Consider the following 26,763-nt stretch of genomic DNA (forward strand, 5'->3'; position numbering starts at 1 on the left):
GTCCAAAAGAAAAAAAAAAAGCTAAAATCCATATTCACGCAATACATTTATCAGGCCAATTCAAAATACCATGCAAGCTTTTGAGTCCTCCAGGACTCATCATCAAGGAAGATGGTAAACAACCCCCCCCCCCCGAAAGAGGGGTGTGGTTGATGTTCAAGCCCTGGAGTCTGCATTTGGTTACAGTCTTAAGATGGAAAATGGGAGGGGGCTGCAGATATTCAAATTTGGTGCTACGAGGTGCTGAGATGGTTTCAGGATGCACCTGGGACCCTTCCAAGGGCTGCTGGAAAGAAGAAACAAATGATGGTTGATCCCCCATTTTTGAAAATATATTGAAAATATATTTATATTGAAAATATAAAATCTAGCTGTTTATTCAAAAGAACTCCATGTTTTGGTGAACCACACAGATTTCGTGGTATGTGGAAACAGAAGTAGAGAGAAACTAGACAGTCTAAAAACAAAACGGGATTGCAAAGAGCTCCAAAAGAATCTCGCCACATTGGAGGCATTGTCATTAAAATGGCAAGTGAAGTTCAAAGTAATCAGGTGTAAAGTGGTGCATATTGGGACAAAAAATCCTAACTTCTAAATTTGGCATCTGGCATTAATGCACCCCCAAATTAGTGGGCACCATGCATAGTTTTATACACCCGTCATGTCCCCCCTTTGCCTTTTTTCAGGCTAATGATTCTATAAAACCCTATTTTATAAAGAAAATTCATTAACAGCTGATGCTTATATTAAAAAAAGGCTGAGGTGTTTGTGGTTTCAGAACGGACAAAGGAGAGACCAAATAGGCAATGCAGATTCAGTAAGAAAGAACGTGGTTTCCTTCCCTTGATTGAAAGCAAGGACTGAATTGGTGCAGCTCAGTTTGTTCCAGCAGCTTGGAAGGACATGAGCCGTCTCTTTCTGACCCAACTGAACTGGCTGACCATGTGGTTTCTGCAGATGCCCAGCCTTATCTGGGCTGGGGACACTTGCTGTTGTTTTGCATGATGATGATTTACACTGATTAACTAACCTCTTTGAGCTCGTGAGTCAGAACTGGATGCACACCACAGAAAAATGCTCCTTGTTCTGCCAAACCAGCAACACTCACTTTGACATTCCTTCTTTGGATGGCTTCATGGCACAGTGCCATCTATGGGCCCATGGCCAAAACTGGAAACTTGCCTCTGTTGGTAACACGCGTTTCTTTTCTTGGGCCAATTCAAAGATCATAAAAAATGTACAAGCTTTCGAGATCTTCAGATCTCTTTATCAGACAAGATGTTACAAAAAGCAGATTGGTGGGATGTGTGTGTATGCTATTATCTTACGTTTCTGACTATGCAGACATCCAATCAGCCTTTCCCCCCTCCTATCTCGCCCCCCTGCTTTTTGTAACATCTTGCCTGATGCAGAGATCTCAAGATCTCGAAAACTTGCACATGGGGGGGGGGGGTTGAGCAGGCCTAATTAATATTACACTAATAGGGATTTTGTAATTTTTCTTATGGTTTTTCTTACAATTTTCTGTTGTATATGACCAGCCTAAATAGCCATGGCCATGGACACCTCTACGCATACCCGCTGTCACGGTGCACCCCTATTGCTCCCTGAGGAAGGAGTCTGTCCACTCCATTCTTCTGAGGGAGGTCTGCCCTACAGCAGTGTGGAAGGGGCAGCCATATAACTCTGCCCCTCAGACTATTCCCTCCACCCTGGCTTCGAACTGTATCAACTGCAAAGCTATGTGCTGGTTAGGGAAGCACATAGCTTTCCACATAGTGACTGACGATGGTACTGCAGGCTTCAATTGCATGAACACATTTAAATTAATTTAAATTAATTGATGCATTTTAACATCCCAATAGCCCTGGCTGCACTCCCTTAGGGTCGCCTTAGCAGGCATGCCAAGTTTCAGGTTTCTAGGTTTCATGATCTTTTAGCTATGGTGCTGACAGACAGACACACACCCATTTTATTATTATGGGCTTGATCCATATATAGTCATACTCAAAGTAGATCCATTGAAATCAATGACTAACTGAAGATCCATTGATTTCAATAGGTCTGTCCTGAGTGTGACTATAACTGGATCCAATGCTTTATAGAAGATTAGTTTATGATAACTGAAAGGATCCTTAACAGCGGGCATGGGCATTTGGCTTACAACTCCCATCAGCCTTAGCCAGCGTAGACAGTGGTGAGGGATGATGGGGATTGTAGTCCAAAACATCGGGAGGGCCGCAAGTTGTCCACCCCTGCTGTACAGTGTTCATTGATTTGTTTTTTCCTTAACTTTGTTTCTAGCTTAATAGATTTTTTTTGTTAATAGGCCGTTTAGGTTTTTAACCTATTCTTAGTAGATTTAGCAGGTTTTTGTTCCTTAAACCCATTGAGACTTCAATCCATTGAGACAACCCCCCATGTGGAGGTTGGGCATAGGGACTGCAGGTATGATCATAACTGGCTTCTCTCCACATATTCACTGAACATGTGAAAAGGGCTATTGACAAGACAACCATCAGTGTAAATGCATTTTACATAATCTCTAGAAAGTGCTGAAGCTTTAATGAATCCAAGGTGCTGCAGGTCTTGAACTAGGAACTCTGGATGCAGCGACCAACCCATGTACTCCTTTCTCTCCACACCACCAAGATAGCTTTAATAAACAAGCTGGAAACTAAGCTAGGTTCTGCAGCTGGTGGACAACGAATGCAGGTCCTACTCTCTGCCCACTTATCCCAGATATGTAGAGCCCCACCCTGTACTGTGTGTGGGAAAAGCATGCTCAAAGGAGCTAATCCTAATTCATAGTCATGTTCCAGGATTCAATAGAGGCTCAGGTTCTAGCCCCAGTGAGCACTGAATCAAATTCCTAAAACACCAGTACCGAAAACAGCTAAGGTTTAAGTTTCTCCTCCTTCATCTCTCCTTGCATTGATTCAGACCTGTGTAAATCTATTCTGTAATTCTGACTCTTATCCTAAACCAGACCAAGCCAGCCCTTCTCCAACCTGGCACCCTCCAGGAGTTGGACTACAACTCCTATCGTTCCCAATTGGGTGTTGGTCTCAGAACTTTCCTCCAAGCAAGCCTGAAAGTTTTATCCACAAAGAGTAGATATGCAGCGCAAACGGCACTGCTAACCCATCGCTAGAGCATGCCGCTCATGGCAACCTGTGGTGCTGCTGGAGTGTAGTGAGTTAAATTGGCACGAACTCAAACACCCTGCCTGGGCTGTGGCTTAGGTGCTTACGTGAGTAATACTAAGGGGAAGAAAGAAAGAAAGAAAGAAAGAAAGAAAGAAAGCCAGCCAGCAAAACCGCCCACTCAGTCTTATGCTGTCAAGAGAAGGGGGAAAAGTGTGGTATCTGAAGAGGTTGGTAGGCGTGGATTTCCTTAGGGGAGGTGTCTCCAGGATCTCTCCACATGTTTATAAGGCAAGGCAGGTCTGGGATCTGCTCAAGAGCTACAGAGAGCCAAGGGTGAAGAGCAGAGACTCTCTCTCATCTTTCCACCAAGCCTAGACAGGGAGAAAATCCAGGCACTATGGGCAGACAGAAGGATCTGCTCACAGCCATTGGGCTGAGGCTGAGGCTGAGGAATAAACTTGTCCGCCAGGCCCTGGCTGAATGTTTGGGCACGCTGATCCTGGTGGTAAGTGTACTGGGAACACTGGATTCTGGAGGGGTGGGAGAAGTAGGGATTTTGTTATTTTGTGTGTGTGTGTATGGTTATGTGCCCAGATGTAGCTTTGCAAAAACACTGAGGGTCAGAATCATGTGTTGATTGTTGGTTGCGGGGATGATTTTTTATTTTGTGTGATCCACAGCTGAGCAAAATGTTCTCCAGCACAAGCCCTGTTGAAATGAAAGGGAGTTGTGGAAAATCTCAGCTGCACTTGTGGGCAAATGCTGTACATTTTAATGGAGTTTATGCAGCAAAAGTGCCCCTGTGGTTGTGTCTTTGAGGGGTTTGCCTTCAGAAGTTAGGGAGAATTTACTAAAACATTTTTCAAAGATCAAATGTTTTGGAAGAGGCAAGCTTTGGAGTTACACAGAAATGTAGTTCTGTGGCTACAGCTGAAGTACTTTGTGTAACTGGAAATCTTGCATATTCGCACAACCAGCAAATTTGCTCCACAAAAGACAAATCCCCATTCAAGTTTTGCATTTCTTGCAACATGCCCTGCAATCTCTTCCCACACCTCAGAATTCATGCGTAGAATGCTCCAAGCAGCTAATATTTATGGCAACATCATCTTAATTTTCAGAACAGTCTTATAAGTTTCATCCTCATAATAGGTCTCATTTTACAGAGTGAGAACTGAGTCAAAGTGTTTAGGTGTACGCCTCGGTGTTTTAAGTGTGCACTGAAAATGTGAAGTGTGCGCTGAACATGTATTTGCAAACTTGTATATTCTTCAGGTGTCTTTATTAGGGAGCCAGAATTGGCTGCAGATCTCTGACGGAGGGATCCTCAGTGGCAAAACTGGGTTTGCCTTGTGTAATGTGTGAAATGGCCCTAGGTGCCTTAGCCAGTCTAAAGTTCACCTGGGGCTTGAGCCCAGATCTAAGTCTCACATCCTAAATGAAGCAATCCATGCTGACTCCTTACTCTTCCAAATAGAAGATTTGCATCCATGCAGGAATGCTTTGTCAGTGTGAAAAGGGAGATAATTTCACAATAGCCATTCCACAGTTTGCTACCAATCCAAAGGCACGATGCAGTTGTTCTGGGTGCTTCCAGATGACGCTTTTATTGTGCAAGCAGCACGCTGCCTCATTCGCAGAATTTTATGGGGAGTCCAAACGTCATCTTCCATTTGTAGTCTTCCCATGGTTTACTACTGCCTACTCTCCCCCACCACCTTTAACAGATTTTCTTGGAATAAATGGTGGGAAAACACAGGATATTCACAAATGGAAGATGGCACTGGGTGTTTCCAGACAGAGGGCTTCTGGTGCTACTAATGAGAAGACGTGCAGCTATTCTTTTTTTCCTTGTTGGATTTTCTGCAAGAAGTCAGAAGAAGCAATGGGAAAAAATGGGAGGGTTACAAGTGGAAGACAATATCGTCTGGACCCCTTGTAAGATTCCGTGAATGAGACAGGGCAACCGCACCATAAACCCCTTCTTTGGGAGAGCCGCAGAATTGTGCAAGCCGCGCATGGTGGTGCTGCTTTCCAAGGCAAAGAAGGGGAATTCACCCTCCTTTGCACACACACCGAGCTGACCTAGAAAGCCGCAAGATTTCTCATGGCTTTCAATTCCCTGTAGCTCCATGTGAGTAAGAGAAGAAAAGGGGAATCCCCCCCCCCTCACTTGCACTGAGCCGCAGAGAGCTTGGCCAAACAGACATTTCACCAGTTTGCGAAATTTAAGTGAAACAAGGAAGTGGGGGAAGATTAACCCTTCCTGCACCCATTCTCCTTAGATATCCCATCAAATCACACACACACACACTTCCCTTTACTTCCCCACATCACCATGGATGGTCACATGCTGTATGTTAATGGGGATAAAACATAAAATTAACTGCAGTGTGGAATCATGCATAGGCATCTAATGCAAATAGTGTCCAATGTTTTTTCCCCTCACTAGAAGTATTTTCCAAGCAAGTGTCCACCGGATTGGTCATTTAAGTACCTTTTTTTGCAAACATTTGTTTAAGTGCCTGCTTTTTACACACACACACACACACACACACACCCCATCTGAGTGGTGAGAAATTCAAGGGCAACACTACAGTTTCCTTTGAATGTGCAAAAGGCACTGATTTATGGTATCTTAGTAATATTTATTTTTTATTTATTACATTTATATCCCACTTTTTTTCCTCCAAGGAACTCAAGGCGGCATACATAATCCTCCTCCTCCATTTTATCCTCACAACAACAACCCTGTGAGGTAGGTTGGGCTGAGAGTTTGTGACTGGCCCAAAGTCACCCAGTGAGCTTCCGTGGCCGAGTGGGGACTAGAACCCGGATCTCCCGACTCCCAGTCCAGCACTCTAGCCACTACACCACACTGGCTCTATTTGCTTCATTTGGAAATATAAAAGGGGAACATAAGTAGTGGTGAATAGGCTTCAGCAAGAAGATGAACCACAAGGATGAATTTGTGTAGCCTTCCACCCAATATAGCTGTATTCCCAGTTCCACCAAACTCTGGTTAGAAACTCTTCCCACCGTCCATCCATTTCAGTGGCAAACCGTTTCTTTCAGCCATCTCTCTGCACCCTCCCATGAGCTGGAGGGGCATCATATTCACCAAACTGTGATGGGTATCTCATTCCAGAAGCCAGAAAGAAATCCCCAGCTTTCAGGCAACCGTCTCCTGTCATTAGCTCACATTGATCAGCTCTCATCAGCCATCATCTTGGATTATTAGCCAGCAATCTGTCTAACAAAGCAATATTTGGCCTGCAGCAGTAACAATAACATTATCTGCTATCTACCCCAGGGCCAAATTCCTAAAGGGCAGCCATGTTAATCTGCTGTAGGGCAACTCCCTGGCCACACCTCACCTGTACCCACACTGCAACCTGAACCTATCTTCTCCATACTACTGATGCATAGCTCCTCTTACCCCTATCGTATCCATCTAATATGGATTGTATTCCTTTGTTGTGACCATGTCACTTCTGCTGCACCCAGCATGTTGATATAAGGAAACCATGAATCCTAGAAGCAGCAACTGGTTGCTTTTTCCTTTATGTTTGTAAGTGGACCCATCAATGCACTTGGCTCCTGGTTCTCAGCTAGGAGTTTTCAGCACAGAGGATTGTGCTGTAAAACTCGCACAGTTAACTGACTTCAAGCCCCAGTGAGAACTCTTGGTTGAGATCTGGCATGCCTTGAGCAATTCCCCAATCTCCGAAAGTGCCAGATTTAATTAATGAAGCTGCACACGCCCAACAATTACTCATTCAAGATCGGTATCACATCTTTATGAAAATGAAAGAAAGCTATGAAAGCTCTAGGTGGGGGAAGTCTTCCTTTGAATGCTCTTGACTTAAGAGGCTCAGCCCCCTGGGATCTATTTCAAACAGGGAAACTGCTTCCTTCCATCAGAACAATTTTTTTAATGAATAAGATGTAAAGATTACTGAGTTACAGACAAATTAATTTTAGCAGGGGCCAACCACGCTGGGGCATCAAAGTTCTGCACGGCAGGCAGTAACTGACAGAAGGGTCTCCACCTTGCAGGGCTGTTATCTACCTACCACCCACACCTGTCCTGCTTGGCAGGGTGGGGCTGCTGAGTACATAACAGCAGCTCTAATAAAGCTTAATTCAAACCCTTGTGTGAAAAGAAAAAGTGTCAAGGGAAAGCAGCAGCAGGAAGTTTCCCAGAAAACCTACCATGTGAGGCTAAACCAGCTGTCACACTATTCATGCAATTAGCAGTTGCGTGCTTGGGGTTGGGTTTTTTTCAACACCAAGAACTAAATACTATAGCAACCAGGCTGTGCATGATCTGGATCAGAACTGGGGTGGGATCGAGGGGGACTTTAACACGTTGCCCCCACACACTGTGATCCCAATCTGGGTCCCCCCCCACAACTGCTGTTTGCATCAGGAGGAAAGCTCCTTTCTTTTTGATGCAAATAGCAGCTCCAGAAGGCGGGGGGTGGGGAGAGATCTAGATCAGGACAACAGTGGAGGCGAAGGGTTAAAGACTGCTCCCTGTCTTGCTCCAGATCATCCCTCCCCTATGGTTGCTAATGACTTTAAAATGGCTGATGGCATGAATAAAGTCACGTCTGATTTGGGAGTTTGTCTCCTGCAGCAAAAAAGATACAAGGTTCAAAATAGACGTTACAAGGAAAACACAGGACCCGTCTCCTAACGTGCAACAGGGACACGGCTAGCCTGCCCCTGAATCTATTTACCAGGCCCCAGCTGGGGTCTTTTTCTTAGAGCCCTGGGTGTTCATTGGTGCCAGCAGAAGGTTTTTCCCCAGCTAGATTGCCTCAAGCAGGATCACACCTGGGAAGGCAAGGGTTAACCCCCCCCACACCTGCTGCACCGCAGACACTGCTCAAGAGCTCCCTCATGGCAGCTCAGCTTGGGACGGGGTGGGGAGGCAAAACCCTTCTGCTGGTGCTAACAGAAGTGTTCCCCTCTAAACGTAATGGCATGTGTGTGTGACAAAACATAGCAGCCAGCCACTCGTTCTGGTGCATTTGTTCGCACCTGTTCACGCCCATTGCAAATGAATTGTAGAGGAATGACTGATTTTGGTCGAGCTGAGGGCGGGGTGCAAATTAAATTAATAATTTATATTAGTTGGTGCGATTTCGATGGCTTTGCCAAATTAATTGGCTGGCTTTGCTTTCTGTGAAATTTAAAGAAAAAAACCTAGTTGTTATTCTAAATTTCCATATATAGATATAAATTAGCATATGCGAATTTATGCAGTTTTGTGTCTTATGGGCCTCGGCCCTGAACCTTTTAAGTGTTTAGTGATGCACCTGATGCTCACCTGATTTTTTTTTTTAAGTAGGCTCAGTGGCTGTGATCATAAACAGAAGAGCAGCGGGGGAGGGGGCTGCTTAATTTCTCCCCCTCCACTGTTTTTCCACTCAACTTTCAAAAAATAGAGAGGGTCATCCCCCATCATTGACAGCCTGTGTTACGTCTGGGGGGCTGTTGGCCATACGGTCTTGGTACTTGTATTTTGGAGTTAATTCCCATGCTTTGTGGCTGTGCTATTACACCAATTGTAGGGTGTGTGCGTGTGTGTTCCTTAGTGTCGCAGTTTCCCCAGCCTACCCTGCGTGTGGTAGCAGTGCAGGCACAGGAACCCCAGGGCAAGCCCTGGGCGGAGTGGCTTCACTGGTGCAAAACTGCAGCTGTTTTGCTGCAGGGGCATGCATGGGCATGCATGGCTCATGCTTTTGCTAAGGTCCTGTGCCGCTCACCCCTTTCCCCCTTGGTCAGCAAGCCCCGCATCTTTGGACCATGGACTCCGGTTGCATGGGTAGATACCTCTCTTTGTTCTCTGGCCAACATTTCTGCTTTTCAGCCAGAAACAGGGCAAGACCCGTCTGGAAGTCATTGTATTAAAAGCTTCTCAATCCTTTCCTCTCCTTCTTCCTCCCTTTGCTTTAACGTCCAGATCATCCCTTGTGGTGACGTCTGGGAGGAAGAAAGGGTTTTTTAAGAAGTCCTCAAAGAGAGCTGGAAGGCAAGCATCTGGGATGCTCTGCAATGCATTTCCCTTCTCTGTAAAGTTGCTCATAATTAAGATGGCCTGGCAGTGCCTTCCTAACACAGAGCAAGTGAGATGATTCTTCCCAGGTCTGCTCCTGCTCTCAAGATGAGCTATATAATTGCTTCCGAAGTCAATGCTGGCTTGGAATAATCCTTTAAGACATTTAATCTGGTCACAGAGAGATGAATGAAGTATCAAATCCAAGACCAGAGCATGTAGATTTGCAAAAAATAGTTTTTGCTCCCCAAATCAGATACACTAGGCTAAAGGGTTAAAAAAAAAAAACCCAAGTAAATGCATGCTTTGAGAATTACTGGGTGTGAGAACTCTGGCTTGAGCTGAATGATCTGAGCCCTATTGCTCAGCAACTGAGATGTTACAGAATGTTAATGAACATTCCAACTGCTCAGATTTTTAAAAAACTGTCAGCAACCTCCACAGAAGGATGCTGATGTGTGTGTGCGTGTGGGCTCTGGTGGGAAGGGGTTCAGTAGAGAAGGGAGTAGATAGAACTATTGCTCCATTGGCTAACTGCTTGTGTGTGTGTTTGTGTGTTTGTGGTATGTGTGAATGGATGTGTATTACTGGAGGACTATAAAAAAGTAAAGGAGAAAAATGACACAGGGAAGATATTGCACATGTAAAACTCTCACATCTCTGCATTTACTTGATCTCCACTTGCATGCTTCTTATTTCTCATCCATTGAAAATTCGGAAAAGACTCAACAAACCTATTTGCTTTTGTGTTCCCTATGTGGTTGCAAAGCAGTTGTTCTGTGGCAGCCTTGGGAGTTCCAGAAAGGAGGCACAACACATTCGGGGAATACTGGACAGGGAAGCAGTTAAGCCACAAAGGCTGAATCTACACATAGCAGTTATACCGTTATCATTTGTTGTTGTTGTTCAGTCGTTCAGTCGTGTCCGACTCTTCGTGACCCCATGGACCATAGCACGCCAGGCCTTCCTGTCCTGCGCTCTCTCCCGGAGCGTGCTCAAGTTCATATTCATTGCAACCGTTATCATACCGGTATCATAACTATTGGTACGCATGACACCAATGGGCACCAATAGTTAGGATAATGGTATAACTGCGTAGATTCAGCCAAAGTGAAAAGGTGCTAAGAAGAAACATGAAATAAGCAGGGGGTTGGACTTGATGGTCTTGTAGGCCCCTTTCAACCCTACTCTTCTATGACTCTATGATTCTATGAAATCTACTTTGTCCAGTGGAGGCTGGTAGCTCCGATGTCAATGGGGTGGTGAATCTGCTCTGGGTTTCAGTCAGAACTCTAAAGGAGTTCACACCTTGGATAGCTCCTTTAGAGTTTTGACTGGTTCTGACTGAAAGCCGGAGCAGATTTACTGCCCCAGTGACATCAGAGCCCCCAGCCGCCACTGACCTCATCTCTCCCTAGGATATCTTGCTAATTTTTATGTTTGATTTCCCCCCTTGTACTTCACAAAACAAAATGCTGTTTCCTTTTCCTCTTTTCTTTTCTTTCTTTCTTTCCTTCCTTCCTTCCTTCCTTTCTATTTCTTTTCTTCTTTTTCATTTCTTTTTCTTTTCTTTTCGGTTTTTCTTATCTGTGGCTCACAAAGAATATCAAAAGAAATATTTCCTCTAACCAATCTTCTTCCACATTTTAAGATGTCAAAATCTTTATCCAATTTGCTTTCTTGAAAAAAGTAAAAAGTATTGTATCGATCCCAAAATATTAGCATTACCTTTTGCTTGCACCAAAGCACCACCGACAGAAGAGACTTCAATAGTGCAAGTCTCTGCAGCCTATCTGCAGTGGTCACCCACGACTGGTGGAACGATTAGCATAGCCATCCCTCACAATAAAAGCCTGCTCCGTTCTAGGATTGTAGGTCTTTTACACTCTGTTTAAACTTTGAAATGAAAAGCCTCTCAGTATGTGTGAAGGGATTTCACATCTAAGAGCTTTGAACCCCAGCTTCTTTTAAATGTCAGCCTTTATTATATTTCCTTTACAGTTGTGTCTGGCTGTTTGTGATAGATTGCCCAGAGGACTGATTTTGGCTTTCTGGATTTACTAGTATTTGCTGTTTAGACCTAGGACAAAGAAGAGTTGTGAACAGAGCACACTCGATCATTCTTCGAACAGGGCAGCTCTGATGAAAGGCCAACCCCCAACCCTCGCCCCGCAGTAACTGTGACAGAATAATTGCAAACCCTTGGAGTTCCATAATGGTGCACCACATGGAATACTGCACAATGGAAACATACCACATAGTTGCAGTGGTTGGGCAGAGGTAGCCCTTAGGGTGACACACACAGGGGCAAATAGATCTGACCCATTGGGGCATAAGCCATCTTGTGTGCCAGCCCTGCTGAAGTTAATGAGAGCAGCGTGATCCCCCATTCATTTCAATGGAGCTTCCTGATGGATTGTGCTCTGCCCCAAATGAGAGGCAGTATGCCTCTGTATACCAGTTGCTGGGGAATGTGCACAGAAGGTTGCTATTTCAGTTATGTGCTACCTGTGCATTTCTAACAAGCAGCTGGTTGGCCACTGTGTGAATAGAATACTGGGCCAGATGGACCTTTGGTCTGACCCAGCATGCTCTGACTTGGATTCCTGCATTGAGCAGGGGGTTGGACTTGATGGTCTTGTAGGCCCCTTCCAACCCTACTTTTCTATGATTCTATGATTCTTATGTTCTTATCGTGGCATGTGGGGACCATTTAGATTTTCCTCCTCAGACACCAGTATGTCTGGATCGGTCTTGCCTTGGAGCTAAATTTACCTTCTCCGTGCAGAACACCTTGGATAGCTTCTTCAGAGTTCTGACTGAAACCTGGAGCGGATTTACTGCCCCACTGACATCAGAGCCACCAGCCTCCGCTGCAGTTAGTAGTGCTTGGCCTGTGAGAGATTTTCCAGCAAGGAAATTGGCTGAGATGGCGGTGCAGAAAAGAGTTAAAAGGATGAGGCTGGTTGGCTTTGGTAGACTGTGGTATGTGGAACGATTATTGTTGTTAATGCACATTTATCATGCACACTGATGTGCATTGCACTTTAACAAACCGCAAGAGGAAGGGAATGGCAGAGGTGAAGGTAATGAGGGCTGAGTTGCTAGGGCACAAGAAATACCTCCACTTCTGGGCAGTTTCGGGTCTCCATTTTAATAGCAGGTGTTTGGACTGCCACCTTGTTGCACTCCATTTCATCGCAATCTCTCAAACTTCATTTTGCAACCTTTCTCCTGTAAGCCATTGCACCCTGACAGCCTAATATGTGACAGTAATCTTTGAACAACCCAACTAGCCTGGCAGCTTTGAATATACCCTATGCCTGTAATAAAGCTGGGTTTACAAAAGGCTGCCAGTTTAGTGCCTTAATCATCTCAATTTCCCTTAAGGGAAAGTTGTTACTCAGAATGATAACATTCTTGTGGCGTTAGTCCAAGATAAAACTGTAAAGTGTGTGTGTGTGTGTGTGTCGTATTGATTCAGGGATCATATTTGTTTAAAGTTCAAGGGCAAATAATCATTCAGACCTTTTTGTTCTCCACTACAAGTTGAGAAATAAGAATCTTGTCAGTGGGAGGAGGAGGAGGAGAAGGAAGATTAATCACAAAGCAAAGAGGGCTGGGTTGTATAATGTGCAAACTGAACCCGTGCAAACAGAAAACCTTTTCTGCAGGTCCATTTTATAAATCCACCTATAAGGCTGTGCATATGCCACACTTTAAGAAGCACAAAGGCAAAGATCTACACCAAAGTAATACAAATTATGCAGCAGGGAATATGGAATCCTGCAGCCTGTATAACTGATGCCAATTCGGTTCCATTGTAGTGCTTTTCAACTCGCCAGAGCCTGAGCTACCCTGGTCATATGATTTAGGGATTTATGTGGCACATTCATCAATAAAATGTCCAGATCCTGTATCTGAAACATCATGCTGACGTATACCTGCACAATGAATATGGCCCTGTTTTATGCCCAGCTGTCTGGCTGGACTTTGTTGGCTGCTAAAGACTTCCTAGTGTGTGTGACTATGCAGCAAATGGAGGATTGATTCCAAAATGAGCCAAGCTGAAGTACTTGGATGTAAGGGGATTTTGTCCTGGTGGTTTCCAGTGGGACGGAGGGGGTTCCTTGGGGGTGCTTCTGTACCACAGCAGCCAGGAGTTGCTTTTTTTCAGTAGGATGGCTGGTCTTGTGAAGATCTGCGCAACGTGTGATCCAGTAAGCCAGGAGTGCAGAAACTCAGGGCCAGGGGCCAAATCCTGCCTTCCTGGGTGCCCAGTCCAGCACTCTGGAGTCCCCAAGATGGCCCCCTTTCCCCATGGTGGCTTCCTGGCTTTTGTGCAGTTTCCCCCCAAATTCTAAAAGGTAGAGATGCCTCTCCTAAGACTTAGTTACTGGCAGTTAGAGCAGTAAACTAAAAGTTGCTGCTATTTTTGGCCCCACCCCATTTTGCTTTCAACTCTGCCCACCACTGGAATGCACCCCCCCCCCCGTTTATCTGATATCGAATTTGCCCCTCAGGCTGAAATAGGTTCTGCACCCCTGCAATAAACTGACACAAGAGTGTTGTTATTTTTCTTTCAGAATTTTGTGAGGTCATATAAATGCATGCAGGAGATCAATCCCACTCCTCATTTGGTTCTTCTTATGATGTATATGCATACTGACATACCTGCTGATGAGGAATTCCTGCATTTTTTAAATTCTTCACCTCCAGCCTGACTTTCTCCCAAGTTTGGAAAACAGACACTGCCCAGCATATCAAATGCTGATTTTATTATTTATTTATTACATTTCTGTAGCCGAAGCTGTCTTCAGTAGTCACTCTTGCCTCTCCCCCATGCTTCGGAGGGGTTGTCCACCTTTTTATAATTTTTCAAGTGGCCCATGTACCTTTACTGAGAAACCTAACTCAACGAAAACAGAATTAATGTTTACATTTTGAAAAACTTCTTCAGTATGGTGGGAGAATGTGAGTTAGTGATGTCACTGGTGGTTTCTGGCTAATCACTGCTGTGCACAACCAGCTTTTGCTATGAACACACTGAACTGGTTTTGCCTGAGCAAAGCCTGGGGTGCTTCCAGACAGAGGGCTTGTAGTGCTACTAATTAAATGGAATTGTGCAGTTATTCCATCTTTTTCTTATTAATGGATTTTCTGCTGTAAGAGAAAAGATGGAAGACACAGTGGGAAAGCATGGGAGGGTTGCAAGTGAAAGTCAACCTTGTGTAGACCCTCGATGAAAGAGGCAGGGTGATTGCACCATGAAAGCCTCATCTGGGAGCACCTTGGGAGAGAAGGTTGTACCTTTTAATGCAATACAGCAAGTGGACGTCCACAGTGGGAACATTGCTTGTATGATGTACGTCCGTAAACACTCTTAGAATGGCTGAAGAATAGAAATGAAATTATTCAGGGTTGTTGTTGTGAGGATAAAATGGAGAGGAGGAGGAGGATGTACACCGCCTTGAGTTCCTTGGAGGAAAAAAGGCGGGATATAAATGTAATAAATAAATAAATAAATAAATTTGCTAGCTTTCATAGAAAGTTGCAGGATAGGAATCTACCAAACTGGATTTGACCAAGATCTTTTCTCCTTTCAGATGTTTGGTTGTGGCTCGGTGGCTCAGATCGTGCTCAGCAGAGGGACCCACGGAGACTTTCTGACAGTCAACCTGGCTTTTGGTTTTGCTGTGATGCTTGGAATTCTGATCGCTGGACAGGTTTCAGGTATGTACATGAGATTTATGGCACAGATTTTCACCCATACACATGGAAGAACTTAGCCTTGTTTAACAGCAAAAGGGATCTCTCATAGTGGAATTTATACCCTTGGAAATGTTACTACCCATGAGTAGAATATTCCCATTTCCCTAAGGAATTGAGAACAGATGTGAGCAGACTGAGAGCAGGGTGCAGTCCTATGCTCACTTTCTTAGAAGTAAACCACAGTGAACTTTGAAGTAAACATGTATTTTATTTTATTATAAATTTACAACTTCCTTAACCATCCCCTCATGGGCTTTCATAGCAGCTTATACTATAAAAACTGACTGAAATCACTGATCCGATGACTGGAAAACAATCACTGAAAAAAATTGCAAACAACAACAACAAACCAGTAATTAAAATAGCCAAGTATCAGGGCAACATCCAGTTGGCAGAAATTCCTGTTCTATTTATTTGAAATTATTACAAATTATTCTAAAATGCAACATAGGATCAGGCTGCACAGGAGTCACAACAGCCCTGTGAGGTAGGTTAGGATGACAGATATGGACTTGCCTAAGGCCATCCAGGGAGCTGCAGAGATGTGAAGGTGATTTTTCTCAGCTCCAAAGTCAACACTCCAGCCTCTGTCCCACACTGGCTCTCTAGGGAAGATATATTTATATCCATGCAGAGGATGGTATCAAGGGCACTTCTGATAGGGCCATCATCTCATGGAAATGTATATAGATAGGCAATAGTAAGACATATTTTCTACATGTACATCCTCACCGATCAACAAGTCATTCTTGGTATGCCACCAAATGATACCATGGAAATAGTCCAAGATAGAAAGGACCCTGTAGGCAGTCTAATGATCGTAAGATCTCAAGTGTTGTGTGAGTGGCTAGATAAGTGAGTAGCTAGATAAGAGCTCAGGGGCTGGAGCTTCAATGCCCCCTTTCCCCTCCCCATTGTGTTATCTCTTGAACCTTGACTGCTCAATTTAAGGTTCCTAGAGGTGTTGGTAACTTAACTAATTTATTTTCAAGTCACTTTAGAATTCCTTGGGAGGGCTCCTAATACAGGCCTGCAGCAGGTTTTCTCCAAGGCCAAGGGAAGAGAGGGATGAGAGTCTTGGCTGTGCTTAAGGGGATGGTGGAAAGTTAATTCCCTGTGCCTGAGTACCATGCAATTTGGGTTGTCACCAATTGCGTTGGTGGCAACCCAAACTAAAATGAAAGATGCACAAGAAAAATCCTGCGTACGAGCTTCATTTGCATGATTAAGACAGGCTTGAAGTAGTCTTCATTTGGCATAATTTAGGCTAACTCCAGCTTTTGCATTCCACTTGTCCCCTTTCCAAGAAGCAGCCTTTGTGTCTAGACTTTGAACAGTTTAATCAAAGCATATGAAGTAACACTGATCTTCCATTGATTTGGCAATGGTGCCTTGGGAGGATTGTACAGTCTTTGCAATGTCCCCAGTAACATGAACAAAGGAGCCCTTTCCTCCTAGCACATGTTTGACAGTAGAAAATGGCCTTTAACTTTGAGATCTTCCACAGGTGGCCATTTGAATCCTGCCGTCACTTTCGCAATGTGCCTTATGGCCCGGGAACCTTGGATCAAGTTGCCTGTCTATGCCATAGCACAGACCCTTGGAGCATTCCTAGGAGCAGGCATTGTATATGGCTTGTACTTTGGTAAGTGAATTAAGGGCATGAGATGATTGTGTCTGCCCTGGCCTCTTAACTTGGCTTTTATTTTTAAGTTTATATCCTCATAGATCTGGAATGGATCTCTGTTTCTGAAAGTGACCCTGGGAAAGTCATATGTGCATGCATGCATGCATGCGCACACGCACACACACACGCACTGCTGAGACTCAGTGCCCTGGATTCAGTGTGCACAAGACAGTCGGAAACTCTCCCATGCAAATGCATGGGGACATTGTGCATCTCTGGTTCATGGTTACCACGACCGGATATGTTCCTCCTGAATTGTACCCAAGTGGCCCTAAGGAAAGAGCTGTTTTACTGCACACTCTAGTAATAGGATCTTGAAATCCATGTGCTTTCTCCCTAAGGGTTTTAGGAGGCCAGTTCTTCAGTGGTTAAGATGCTGAACTGCAGACCGGAAGGTCAGCAGGTCAGCAGTTCGAGACCCAAGTGCTGCGTGACAGAGTGAGCTCCCGTCTTCAGTCCCAGCTCCTGCCAACCTAGCAGTTCGAAAGCAAGAAATTGCAAGTAGATAAATAGGCACCGCTTTGGCGGGAAAGGTAACAGCGTTCCGTGCACCTCGGTGTTCAGTCATGCCGGCCACATGACCACGGAAGCGTCTTCGGACAGCGCTGGCTCTTCAGCTTAGAAATGGAGATGAGCACCGCACCCTAGAGTCGGACACGACTGGTTGGGGACACCTTTACCTTTACCTTTAGAGTAGACTCATCCTGACTATATATTCCTTTGGCTATCACAGCCAGAGATTGAGGTGGGGCCAGAGCTCAGCAGCAGAGTGCATGCCTTGTCATGCATTGGGACTCAGGTTCAAACCCTTCCACTCCCACCATCCCTGCCTGCATGAGCAACAGCAGGCGAGCTAGGCACATGATCCAGCTCATCTGATGCTAATAGAACTGTCTCAAAAAAGAAAGCGTTGAGAGCCGTCTGGGGTGTAACTCACATGAAGCTGTTTTATGCTTAGTGAGTCCACTAGCCATAGCTCTCCAAGTTCTCAGGCAGAGGGCTTCCTCAGCCGCAGCCAGCTGAGAGCCCTCCAGCTGTAATGCTAGGACCTGAAATGGCAACCTCTCTCCTGTATGGCCCATGTGCTCTGCCTGTTTGCCCAGGCTCTGCTAACAGAGGGTGCTTCCAAGCCGAAGGCCCCAGCGGTAACAGTCAAAAGGCATTGCGCAGCTGTCCCGTCTTCTCTACCTTAGCTGGTTTTTCCTGGTAAGACAAAAGACAAAAGATGCTGTGGGAAAACACAGGAGGGTTAGAGTGTCCTGCTTGTGGGTTCCCGGTTGACAGCTGGTTGGCTACCATGTGAACAGAATGCTGCACCCTTGGTCTGATCCAGCATGGCTCTTCCTATGTTCTTATGAAGACAACATCATCTGGACCCTCCTCTAAATTCCGTTAATAAGGCAGTGTGATTGCACAATAAAAGCTTCACCTGGAGCACCCAGAGTTAGGGATTTGCTTCACATGTTAATGTGAACTTATGTAATTTCACACTTTTGAAACATTATGCAAACCAAAACTTCAAAATTTGCACTTCTCCAAATTTTGCAGTGGAGTTCTCCAATAATAATAAAAATGCATACAGAAATGTGTATATTTGGGTGAGGTGCACACAAAACTGTGTATATTAGTGAAATAATGTTGAACTGCATTATATTAGGAAAATTGCTTGCAAAAATATGTATATTAGGGAAAAGTGTGTGCAAAAGCACACCTTAGGAAGGCACACCGAGATGCATACAAATTTTCATGTGAACTTCAAAAGAAAAAGAATTCTCATAGTTAGGGATGAACTGAATTTGAGATTGGAAAAGTTCCCAAAGTTCAGGACAACCTGAACTTAGGGCCCAATCCTATCCAGCTATGCTGGCTGGGAAATGCTGGGAGTCGTAGGACTTTTTTCTGTCTAAACATGGATAGGATTGGGCCCTAAAGGTTAGAATAATTAGAAACAGAGAGAAACCAAAATGGACAGATTCACCCAGCCCTACTCAGAATCTCTGAGCATATTTCAATATACTGAAAATGTCACCCTACATTCAGGGCCAGTGGCAAGGGTAGGTATGGTTGGGCACCTCCCAGGGTCCCACACCCCAGCAGGGGCTCACTAGCACGGGCCCCCTGGACTTGCTCCTCCTCTTCACCACTGCAGCCTCCTCCTTCACCTGCCTCTTGCCCCGGGCGAGACAACGGTGGTGGCGAGAAGGAGGAGCAGGAGATGCTGCTGCCAACTTGCTCCCTGGCTCTCTGCCTGTCGAGCGAGCCAGTGGCAGCAAGGAGGAGGAAGAGGAGGAGGAGCAGGAGATGCTGGGGACGGTGGTGGTGAGAAGGTGGACTCCCTGCGGGAGGAGGGGGCCCGTGGAGGGTGTCCTGCCCAAGGGCTCTTAAAAGCCTGCATTGCAGCCATTTTTGATACTTGCTGGTAGACCCATATGAGGGTTAGTAACAGCAACACTGTTAACCGCTGACCACCAGGCTACTATTCCAGTTGAATGGGTGAACGTTTCAGTGCCTTGGAATATGCTCAAAGACTCTGTAGCATAAATGAACTTTGGTACTTTTTTGTGCTGACAGCGCAAGGCAACAGATAAAACACGGCACATAATACACCCTCAGTCATTGCACAGCCTTTTATGATTTACCCATTAGAACCTAATGAGACAGTTACCAAATCCAGAGCTGATGAGATGGCCTTGTAGGCCCCTTCCAAGCCTAGTATTCTATGATTCAATAGCAAAGGACTGACTGCCGCATAATCTTTATGCTAGATGAAGTTGTCCCAGTCCAGTCTGACAAGTCGCGATGTGGTCCTAGAGTTTGGGCACTAGCCCCCGAATGTGAATCCTTCCTTCCTCGGCCAGCCCCATTTTTATCTTGCCATGTCATCAATGGACCATCTTCTCCCCCGTCATCATCATCACCACCACCTCCACCACCAGCTGACCTGTGGCTCAATGTGCTGCCTCTCCCCATAGAAATGGGGGAGCAACCATTCTGCCAGATTTCTGAAGTAGGGAGGTTCGAAGCCCTTCTTATCCCTTTGTAATTTGAGGAATTCTGACCCAGCAAGTGCTGGCATCCTGTCTGAACATGAATTCCAAATTAGCATCCGGACTCAAAACCAGAGAGATTTTGCATAGTCCCCCTTCTGGTCCGTTGGGTCCCTCTTGCCTTCAGTGAACAGAGGAAGAGAAGGACATCCATATCTTGTTCATGGGGACTGTAGCCTATTTCCATGCAATCCCATGGAACTCAGTGTTAGGGCAGGGGGGTCAATGCTGGTCACAATGAAGCTTTTGAGTGCCATTGTTTTCTATGGGAGAATTTTGTAAGCATGTGCTTAAATCTGCCTCAGTTAGAGCAATGGGATTTAAAATGCCTTATCATTTCCACTGATATTTCTCCCATCCAAAGTAGGATTAAGCTTCCCTACTGGATGATCAGAATGAAGTTCGGGTTGGTGGCAATTCTGTTCTGATCAAATCTGCTTTGTTTCATTTTCCAGACGCCATTTGGGATTTTGCTGGGAATCAACTGTTAGTAACGGGTCCCAATGGCACTGCGGGCATCTTTGCTACCTACCCATCAGTACACTTGTACTCCTTGAATGGATTTTTTGACCAGGTAAGAGTTGGAAGGCTGGTAGGGGTCAAACATTTCAAAGTAATGGTTCAGTTTAAAGGCCTGAACAGATGAGATACAGGAGATCTGTGCACAGGCTCTCCTGGTATGTAATATTAACTTAAAATGGGCAGCACACTCCTCCCTGAATTGGATCAGGGCAGCAGTGCTGGGGGAGAGGGGATTAAGCCTTTCTTCCATGTCATTTCCCAGATCCAAATTGCCCCACCAGAGCTGTTAACAGTCCCAACGGGGAAAACAGACTGTTGTCAACAGTAGATGTTGACAGTGTGAAAACTCAAATGGAAAGATGCAAACTATTTGATGCACAAATTACAAAATGTTTGCCACGATAGCTAAATGAAACCTCCATGGACAGAGGCAGTATACCTTTGAAGATGAGATGCTAGGGACAAACAACAGGTGAAAGCCATCACTTTCTTTCTTGCTTGTTGCCAGCATCCTTCGAGGCCCATCTGCCTGGGACCTTTGGTAACAAAATGTTGGACTAGATCAACCCTTCAACAACCTGGCACCCTCCAGATGTTTTGGAGTACAACTCCCATCATCCCTGACCATCGGCCATGTTGGCTGAGGCTGATGGGAGTTGCCATTCAAAACATCTGGAAGGCACCAGATTGGGGATGGATGGGCTTTGGTCTGATCCTGCAAAGCTCTTCTTAAGTTCTTCAATTCTGGAAAAATTCTTTTGTAAACATTTGCATTTTCTTCCTCTTCTCCTTTCCCCTCTAAGTTCATTGGCACAGCAGCCTTGCTCGTTTGCGTCTTGGCAATTGTGGATCCCTACAACAACCCAGTTCCCAGAGGGCTGGAGGCTTTCACCGTCGGCTTTGTCATCTTGGTGATTGGAACTTCCATGGGCTTCAACTCCGGATATGCCGTCAACCCAGCCCGAGACCTCGGGCCTCGTCTCTTCACAGCCATTGCTGGCTGGGGCTCGGAGGTTTTCACGTAAGTGGATGTCTCGGCCTCGTGCTTCACTGTAGCTTCACAGTAAATGCTTTGAATGTAATCAAGAGGGACATCTTGGCATCTGCCTTTATTTCACTTTTCAATCGTGAATAATAAGCTCAGAATCAAGTACCAGCTTGTTAACGTCTCTGGATCAGGGCAGTTATTGTTACAAAGGATGCTGATTTCAGGGTGCTGCCAGGATTACTAATTTAGCAACTTGGGGACTTTATGAGACGATAAAATGAGCACATTGTATCATTACTGTTGGAGAGTCTGTAGGCCAGCCTCCTCCAGCCCAGTGCCCTCAAGCTGTGTTGGATTTCCTTAACAATAGTTTTCTGACATTGTTAAGTATCAAGCGATGTAGCCATGGTCATGTAAACAAGTCTGAGGTTGAAGCACCTTAAGTGGTTCTTACTGTGACAAGTTGAACGCAAGTGGAGACTCTGGGCTGAAATAACCCACCAGTGATCCCAGCTCTTGCAGTGTGGCTTCTTAGAAGGTGTTGAAACCTCTACAGTTTTTCAGGGCAGTTTTTCAGTCAGTGCCAGAGCCTCAAGATTCATGTCAAGACATAGTCCTGGTCTTGCCTAGATTTTATCTCAGGACAATGAATTATAAACAAGTCCTCATCCAACCTCATAGGAAATCACCGTGGTCCATGGAGGCTCATGTCATGATTGTGCATAGTGGAAGTGGAATGTCTAGGTTTACTTTTGGAGAGTGAAAGACTAAGAATTATCAGCTGACAGAAGGGGCTACCCGCTACATCAGTCACTGACCAGGGTGTGCTTCCCGAGATGGAACAGGCAGCTGCCTCCAGGAACAAGCTCTTTGAAAGGACACAATGCCAGAGCAGAGACTCATGCAGAGATGCAGCAGGAAAACTGCTCTGCAGAAGACTCTTTGGGGCTGATATGAGTGAAATTTCAGAAGGCACAGAAGTGGGGGGTGAGGTGGATTGCTGAGGAAAATGTCCATGCCAAATGACCTCCCATTGGATCAATGGGCCTTATAGATGCTTCAGTTAGGCTGCATTGCACCCGTATGTTAGGAGGCAGGGGTGTTACAATTTACATTAGATGCAGAGATGGATGGGTGCTCCCCTGTCCGGTTTCTCTGGGCCCCGCCAAGCCCCTGTGCACCCCTCACCCACCCCCGCTTGCCAAACCGCCCACACTCATTCTAGGCCTGTCCAGCGATCACTGTGGCTGTCATTTTGCCAAAAATAAATAAATGGTGGCTGCAGATATGTGCGCATTTGCTCTTATGCAAAATGGTGCTGCGAATGGCCAATATATGCAAGGTTGCAGACGTAAATGGTCCTTTTACCGAGTGCAGAGAGGTAGCCGGCATGGTTCTCTCTGTGCTGGCTATGAGAGGAAGGGGGCAGAGGCAAAGAGCGCAGTTTCCCAGCTACAAGGTCAGAGCCCTGTCTCCAACCTCATCTCTGGGAAACTGAAGAATCCTATGTCCCCCAGACGCTGTCTAGGGGCCATAGGATTGCTCTTCCCAGTGTGTAAATTGTTTTAAAGTTTTAAATGGTAAGTTGCCGTGGGATCCCTTTCTGGGGCTGGGCCAAAAGGTGACTCAGACATGATTGTATAAATAAATGAATAAGAATGATCAAGAAGAAGAAAAGGCACATGTGGAAAGGTCAGCTTTAAGAAGGTTTTTGAAATAAGTAAGAGAATCAAGAAAGACACTGGTGTGGTGGGGAAGACACCCCACCCCCCCGCCCAGTGTTCACCCCTCCTTTTCTCATGCGTGTATCTTACAGGACCGGCAGACACTGGTGGTGGATACCCATAGTGGCTCCTTTCCTGGGCGCTGTCGCTGGCGTGGGCGTCTACCAGCTGATGATTGGATGCCACGACGAACCATCTCCGGAATATAATGAGGAGGAAGCCGTCAAGCTGTCCAACGTGAAGCACAGAGAGAACGCTTGAGTCTGCCAGGGAATGCTGCTGTCCCTTGCTGTGCCTATGGACAATTTTTAAATAAATAAAACCAAGGACTGAAAAAACCAAAGAAAAGAGAAGGGAGAACAAGGCAGACACACATCAGGAGTCGGGGGGGGGGGGGTTGGCCCTTATTGAGTTAGTCTTGAGTTAGAAACTGTCCCTAGTTTCTTTGCATACCTTGATGCATTTGCTTTAGCAAGCTGCCTGTCAACTTGCACCCCCTGTACCCTGTTGTGCAACTCTGGTCTTACCCTATCTGCACTGGGGAGCAGTGTGGCCAGTGGTTAAAGCACAGGGCTGGCCATTTTGCAGCCAGACTCTTCAGCGTCTTCTTTCACCAAGTAATGACCGGCGTGTGACTTTGAACCTCTGAACTGTCTCCTCCCTTGGCAGGATGTGGATTCGAATGATGTTAATTCACCTTTGTAAATAGTTCTGGAGCCACTGGGTGGGTTAGGGGTGGGAAGCGTATTATGCAGCGGCTGCCTATTACTACAGGGGCCAAAATCCATGCGCAGAGCAGCATGACTCTCTGCGGGGCTGGATTCATCCTAGTATGCTTACAAGGGTAAGGGGTTATGGGCCCAGCGGGGTCAACCTTTTCCTCAGAATAAGCTGCAACAGAGGGAAGCCTTCAGTGGGAGCAGAGATGTCAAGATTACGGATGGGCATGAAGAATCGTTGCCAGGAACTGCTGTTGAAGAAAAGGCTGTAGAAAACATTGATTTGTAGGGTGTCTTCCAGTTCCAACGTGTTCAAGGTTCATAACAGAGGCTTTTCACATGCCTCATTACATTCTATCACAAATATGGCATTCAACTTTTGATAAATGTTTGTGTGTGTGTGTGTGTGTGTGCACGCGCACACGCACGCGCCCCCGCTTAAATTTAGTTCTTGCTTTAGGCTGGGTTTCTTGTTTTTGTTATTTGTTCCAAAAATGGGTTTTTAACTACCTGGGGATATTTATAAAAATAGCCGGTGTAGTGTAGTGGTGAGAGTGACGGACTGGGAGCTGGGAGATCCGGGTTCCAGTCCCCACTCGGCCATGGAAGCTCACTGGGTGACTTCGGGCCAGTCACAGACTCTCAGCCCAACCCACCTCACAGGGTTGTTGTTGTGAGGATAAAACGGAGAGGAGGAGGATAATGTAAGCCGCCTTGGGTTCCTTGCAAGAGGAAAAAAGGCGGGGTATAAATGCAATAAATAAAAATAATAAATCCCCAGGTAGTTACTTCTAGGCTGCATTCACACCGGCTGAGTTACCACCCAACACAAGGTTCAGCGTGTTTGTAATCAATGGGCTTAAGAGCAGTTCACTTGGTGCTGAATCATGGCGTGGGGCTTTTATTGCAATAAACACTAATTCCACCCTCAGCGATCATTGTGCAATGCAGCAGATATTGGAGGGAAATGGTGCGGAACTGCGCTTGCCATACACGCATATGCTAAGGAGGCATTCCCTGCAGGACTCAGCACCCTGATGTGCATTGGTGCCAGGGAGACATCCTAGTCACCCAGGACCAGTAAGCTAGAGGAGTCTTGCCCTTATAAGGATGCCTGTCTGGGAAGTTCAGATTTGGACTCTCACTACGATATGATTGTTCGGTAGCTGGAACCTCATTTATTATATAACAGAGACTGATAAAACCCTTTTTGGTTGCTGCCTAGAATATTGCCTGCCATTCCTTGGATCGGAATGTCTCCCCTCTGGAAAATAGGCTGCATGTACACTGGCTCTTTGGAAGGGTATAGTTGGGTTTGTGGTGCTTTCCACTCCAGCCGCATTGTGCTAATGCAACATCTTACAAACGTACAAAGATGCTACATTGAGTCAGACAGTTAGTCCATCTAGCCCAGTATTGCCCAGTATGACTTGCAGTGCCTCTCCACAGTCTCAGGAAGTGAATGGTCTTCCCCAGCCATGCTTTTTAATGGAGAGGCTTGGGTATGATACCCAAGGGCACCCTGTTTTCAGCCCATGTACTTGCGATGCCAACTTTGCCACCTGGCAGCAGTGGTACCATGGGGCAGTTGGTGGAACAGATGATGCAAATTGGTTTCTGTTTGTTTGGGGGGGGGCACTAATCATCCCCCACACACACACTCAAACCCCTCAGTGTTAATCTGTAGGTCACTGAAAAAGTGCATCCACTTAAATGAATTCACAAGTGCATTCTGGGCAAAAAATCCACTGTAAGAGAGGACAAACATCTTTGTATGTGTGATTTTCCAATTTGATGCATACCTGTAATCAGTCATGTAGCTCCTTGCACAATTTGTAAAGTCTATGCCATTTGTAATGTATTTACATTTTTTTAAAAAAATAAAATAAATACATACATACATTGTATAATTTCTGTCTCTGGGTTATTTTATCTGTTGACCAGTTCATAATAACAATGTTGACAGTAGAAATGCCATCTATTACAATAATCTACTGGTCAGCATTCTATGTACCAGTTAATCCATTAATCCAATGTAATCCATTTATATTCTTCTTGTTCCACCACAAAGTACTCTAGATAGTACACAATTTATTAAATGCAGCAATAGCACATAGAATAAAAGTAATAATAAAAGAGAACATCTCCAAAACATAAAAGGCAGTATAAAAATAACTCAACTACCAGTTCCCAGAAGTATGGTGGGCTTAGGGCACAATCCTATGCATGTTTAGACAAAAAAAGTCCTACAGCTCCCAGCATTCCCCAGCCAGCCATAGCCCATAGGGGAATGCTGGGAGTTGTAGGATGTTTTTCTATCTAAACATGCATAGGATCGCACCCTAAATATATTTTGTCTGCTTTCCTAAAGGCTTCAAGGGAACAGGACTGGTGGGTTTCACATGGGATAATAGGCGAGAGGGGCTACCATAAAGAAGGCCCTGCTTCTAGTAGAAATCAACCCAGCTTCAGGTGATAAATACAACTGAAGTGGGCCTTCTTCAAAGTCCACAGGACACAAGAAGTTCTAAATGAGGTGGGAAGGTGTTCCAAAGGCCCAATTCTGGAGCAGGGTTGGAGAAAAGTCCAATTTATCCATGTCTGGAGATCCAGGGCACCTTGAGTCAGGCTGTATTATTATAAGGGAAAAATTGAGACTAAATTGTAGCTCATGCTTGAGGATGTTTATGCTAACTTATTCCCCAGTTATATATACATCAGTATAGGGTGTCCTGATCTTGTAAGATATTGCTGGAGGCAGCCAAAAGCAGTGTTAGACAAGAGAGAAGGAACCTCTAGAAATGTGTTGCCATATGTGACATGCTCTCTCAAGAACTACAAGCCCCAGAGTTCCTTGGGTCATGCTGGCATTTCCTATCCACCTAATAGCAGATTAAATACTTCTAAACAAAGCATACACCTAAGATTGTTTCATGGGTTGCAGTCTAGGTTTTGTACTAACAAGAATGCATACAGGAAAAACTTTTTTGATCCATGATTTGTTTTTATTACATATATACTTGTAGCATAATATCAAAATATATTGTGCATATCAACATTAAAACATTTTTTGCTCTTAAACAGAGCA

At 45.2% G+C, this 26,763-nt stretch overlaps 1 protein-coding gene across 1 annotated transcript; it reads left to right on the top strand.

Annotated features, from left to right (window-relative positions):
* The first annotated feature begins 3,321 nt into the window (after positions 1–3,321).
* AQP3 (aquaporin 3 (Gill blood group)) lies at positions 3,322–25,578 on the top strand. Its single transcript, XM_084832838.1, has 6 exons — positions 3,322–3,654; positions 14,823–14,949; positions 16,496–16,633; positions 20,178–20,296; positions 21,048–21,265; positions 23,049–25,578. The coding sequence occupies exons 1-6, from the start codon at positions 3,547–3,549 to the stop codon at positions 23,215–23,217; spliced, it is 879 nt and encodes a 292-aa protein (XP_084688964.1). The 5' UTR covers positions 3,322–3,546; the 3' UTR covers positions 23,218–25,578.
* The last annotated feature ends 1,185 nt before the right edge of the window (positions 25,579–26,763 follow it).

This window comes from Heloderma suspectum, chromosome 2, assembly GCF_057233095.1.
Source record: "Heloderma suspectum isolate Gila_16-S chromosome 2, 16-S_ref, whole genome shotgun sequence".
Taxonomy (NCBI): Eukaryota; Metazoa; Chordata; class Lepidosauria; order Squamata; family Helodermatidae; genus Heloderma; species Heloderma suspectum.

Excerpts from the sequence above, each read along its gene's own strand:
- AQP3 (XM_084832838.1), top strand. The coding sequence starts at position 3,547 with ATGGGCAGACAGAAGGATCTGCTCACAGCCATTGGGCTGAGGCTGAGG. Across the intron at positions 3,655-14,822 it reads TGGGCACGCTGATCCTGGTG|ATGTTTGGTTGTGGCTCGGT; the intron begins GTAAGTGTACTG and ends TTCTCCTTTCAG. Across the intron at positions 14,950-16,495 it reads GATCGCTGGACAGGTTTCAG|GTGGCCATTTGAATCCTGCC; the intron begins GTATGTACATGA and ends GATCTTCCACAG.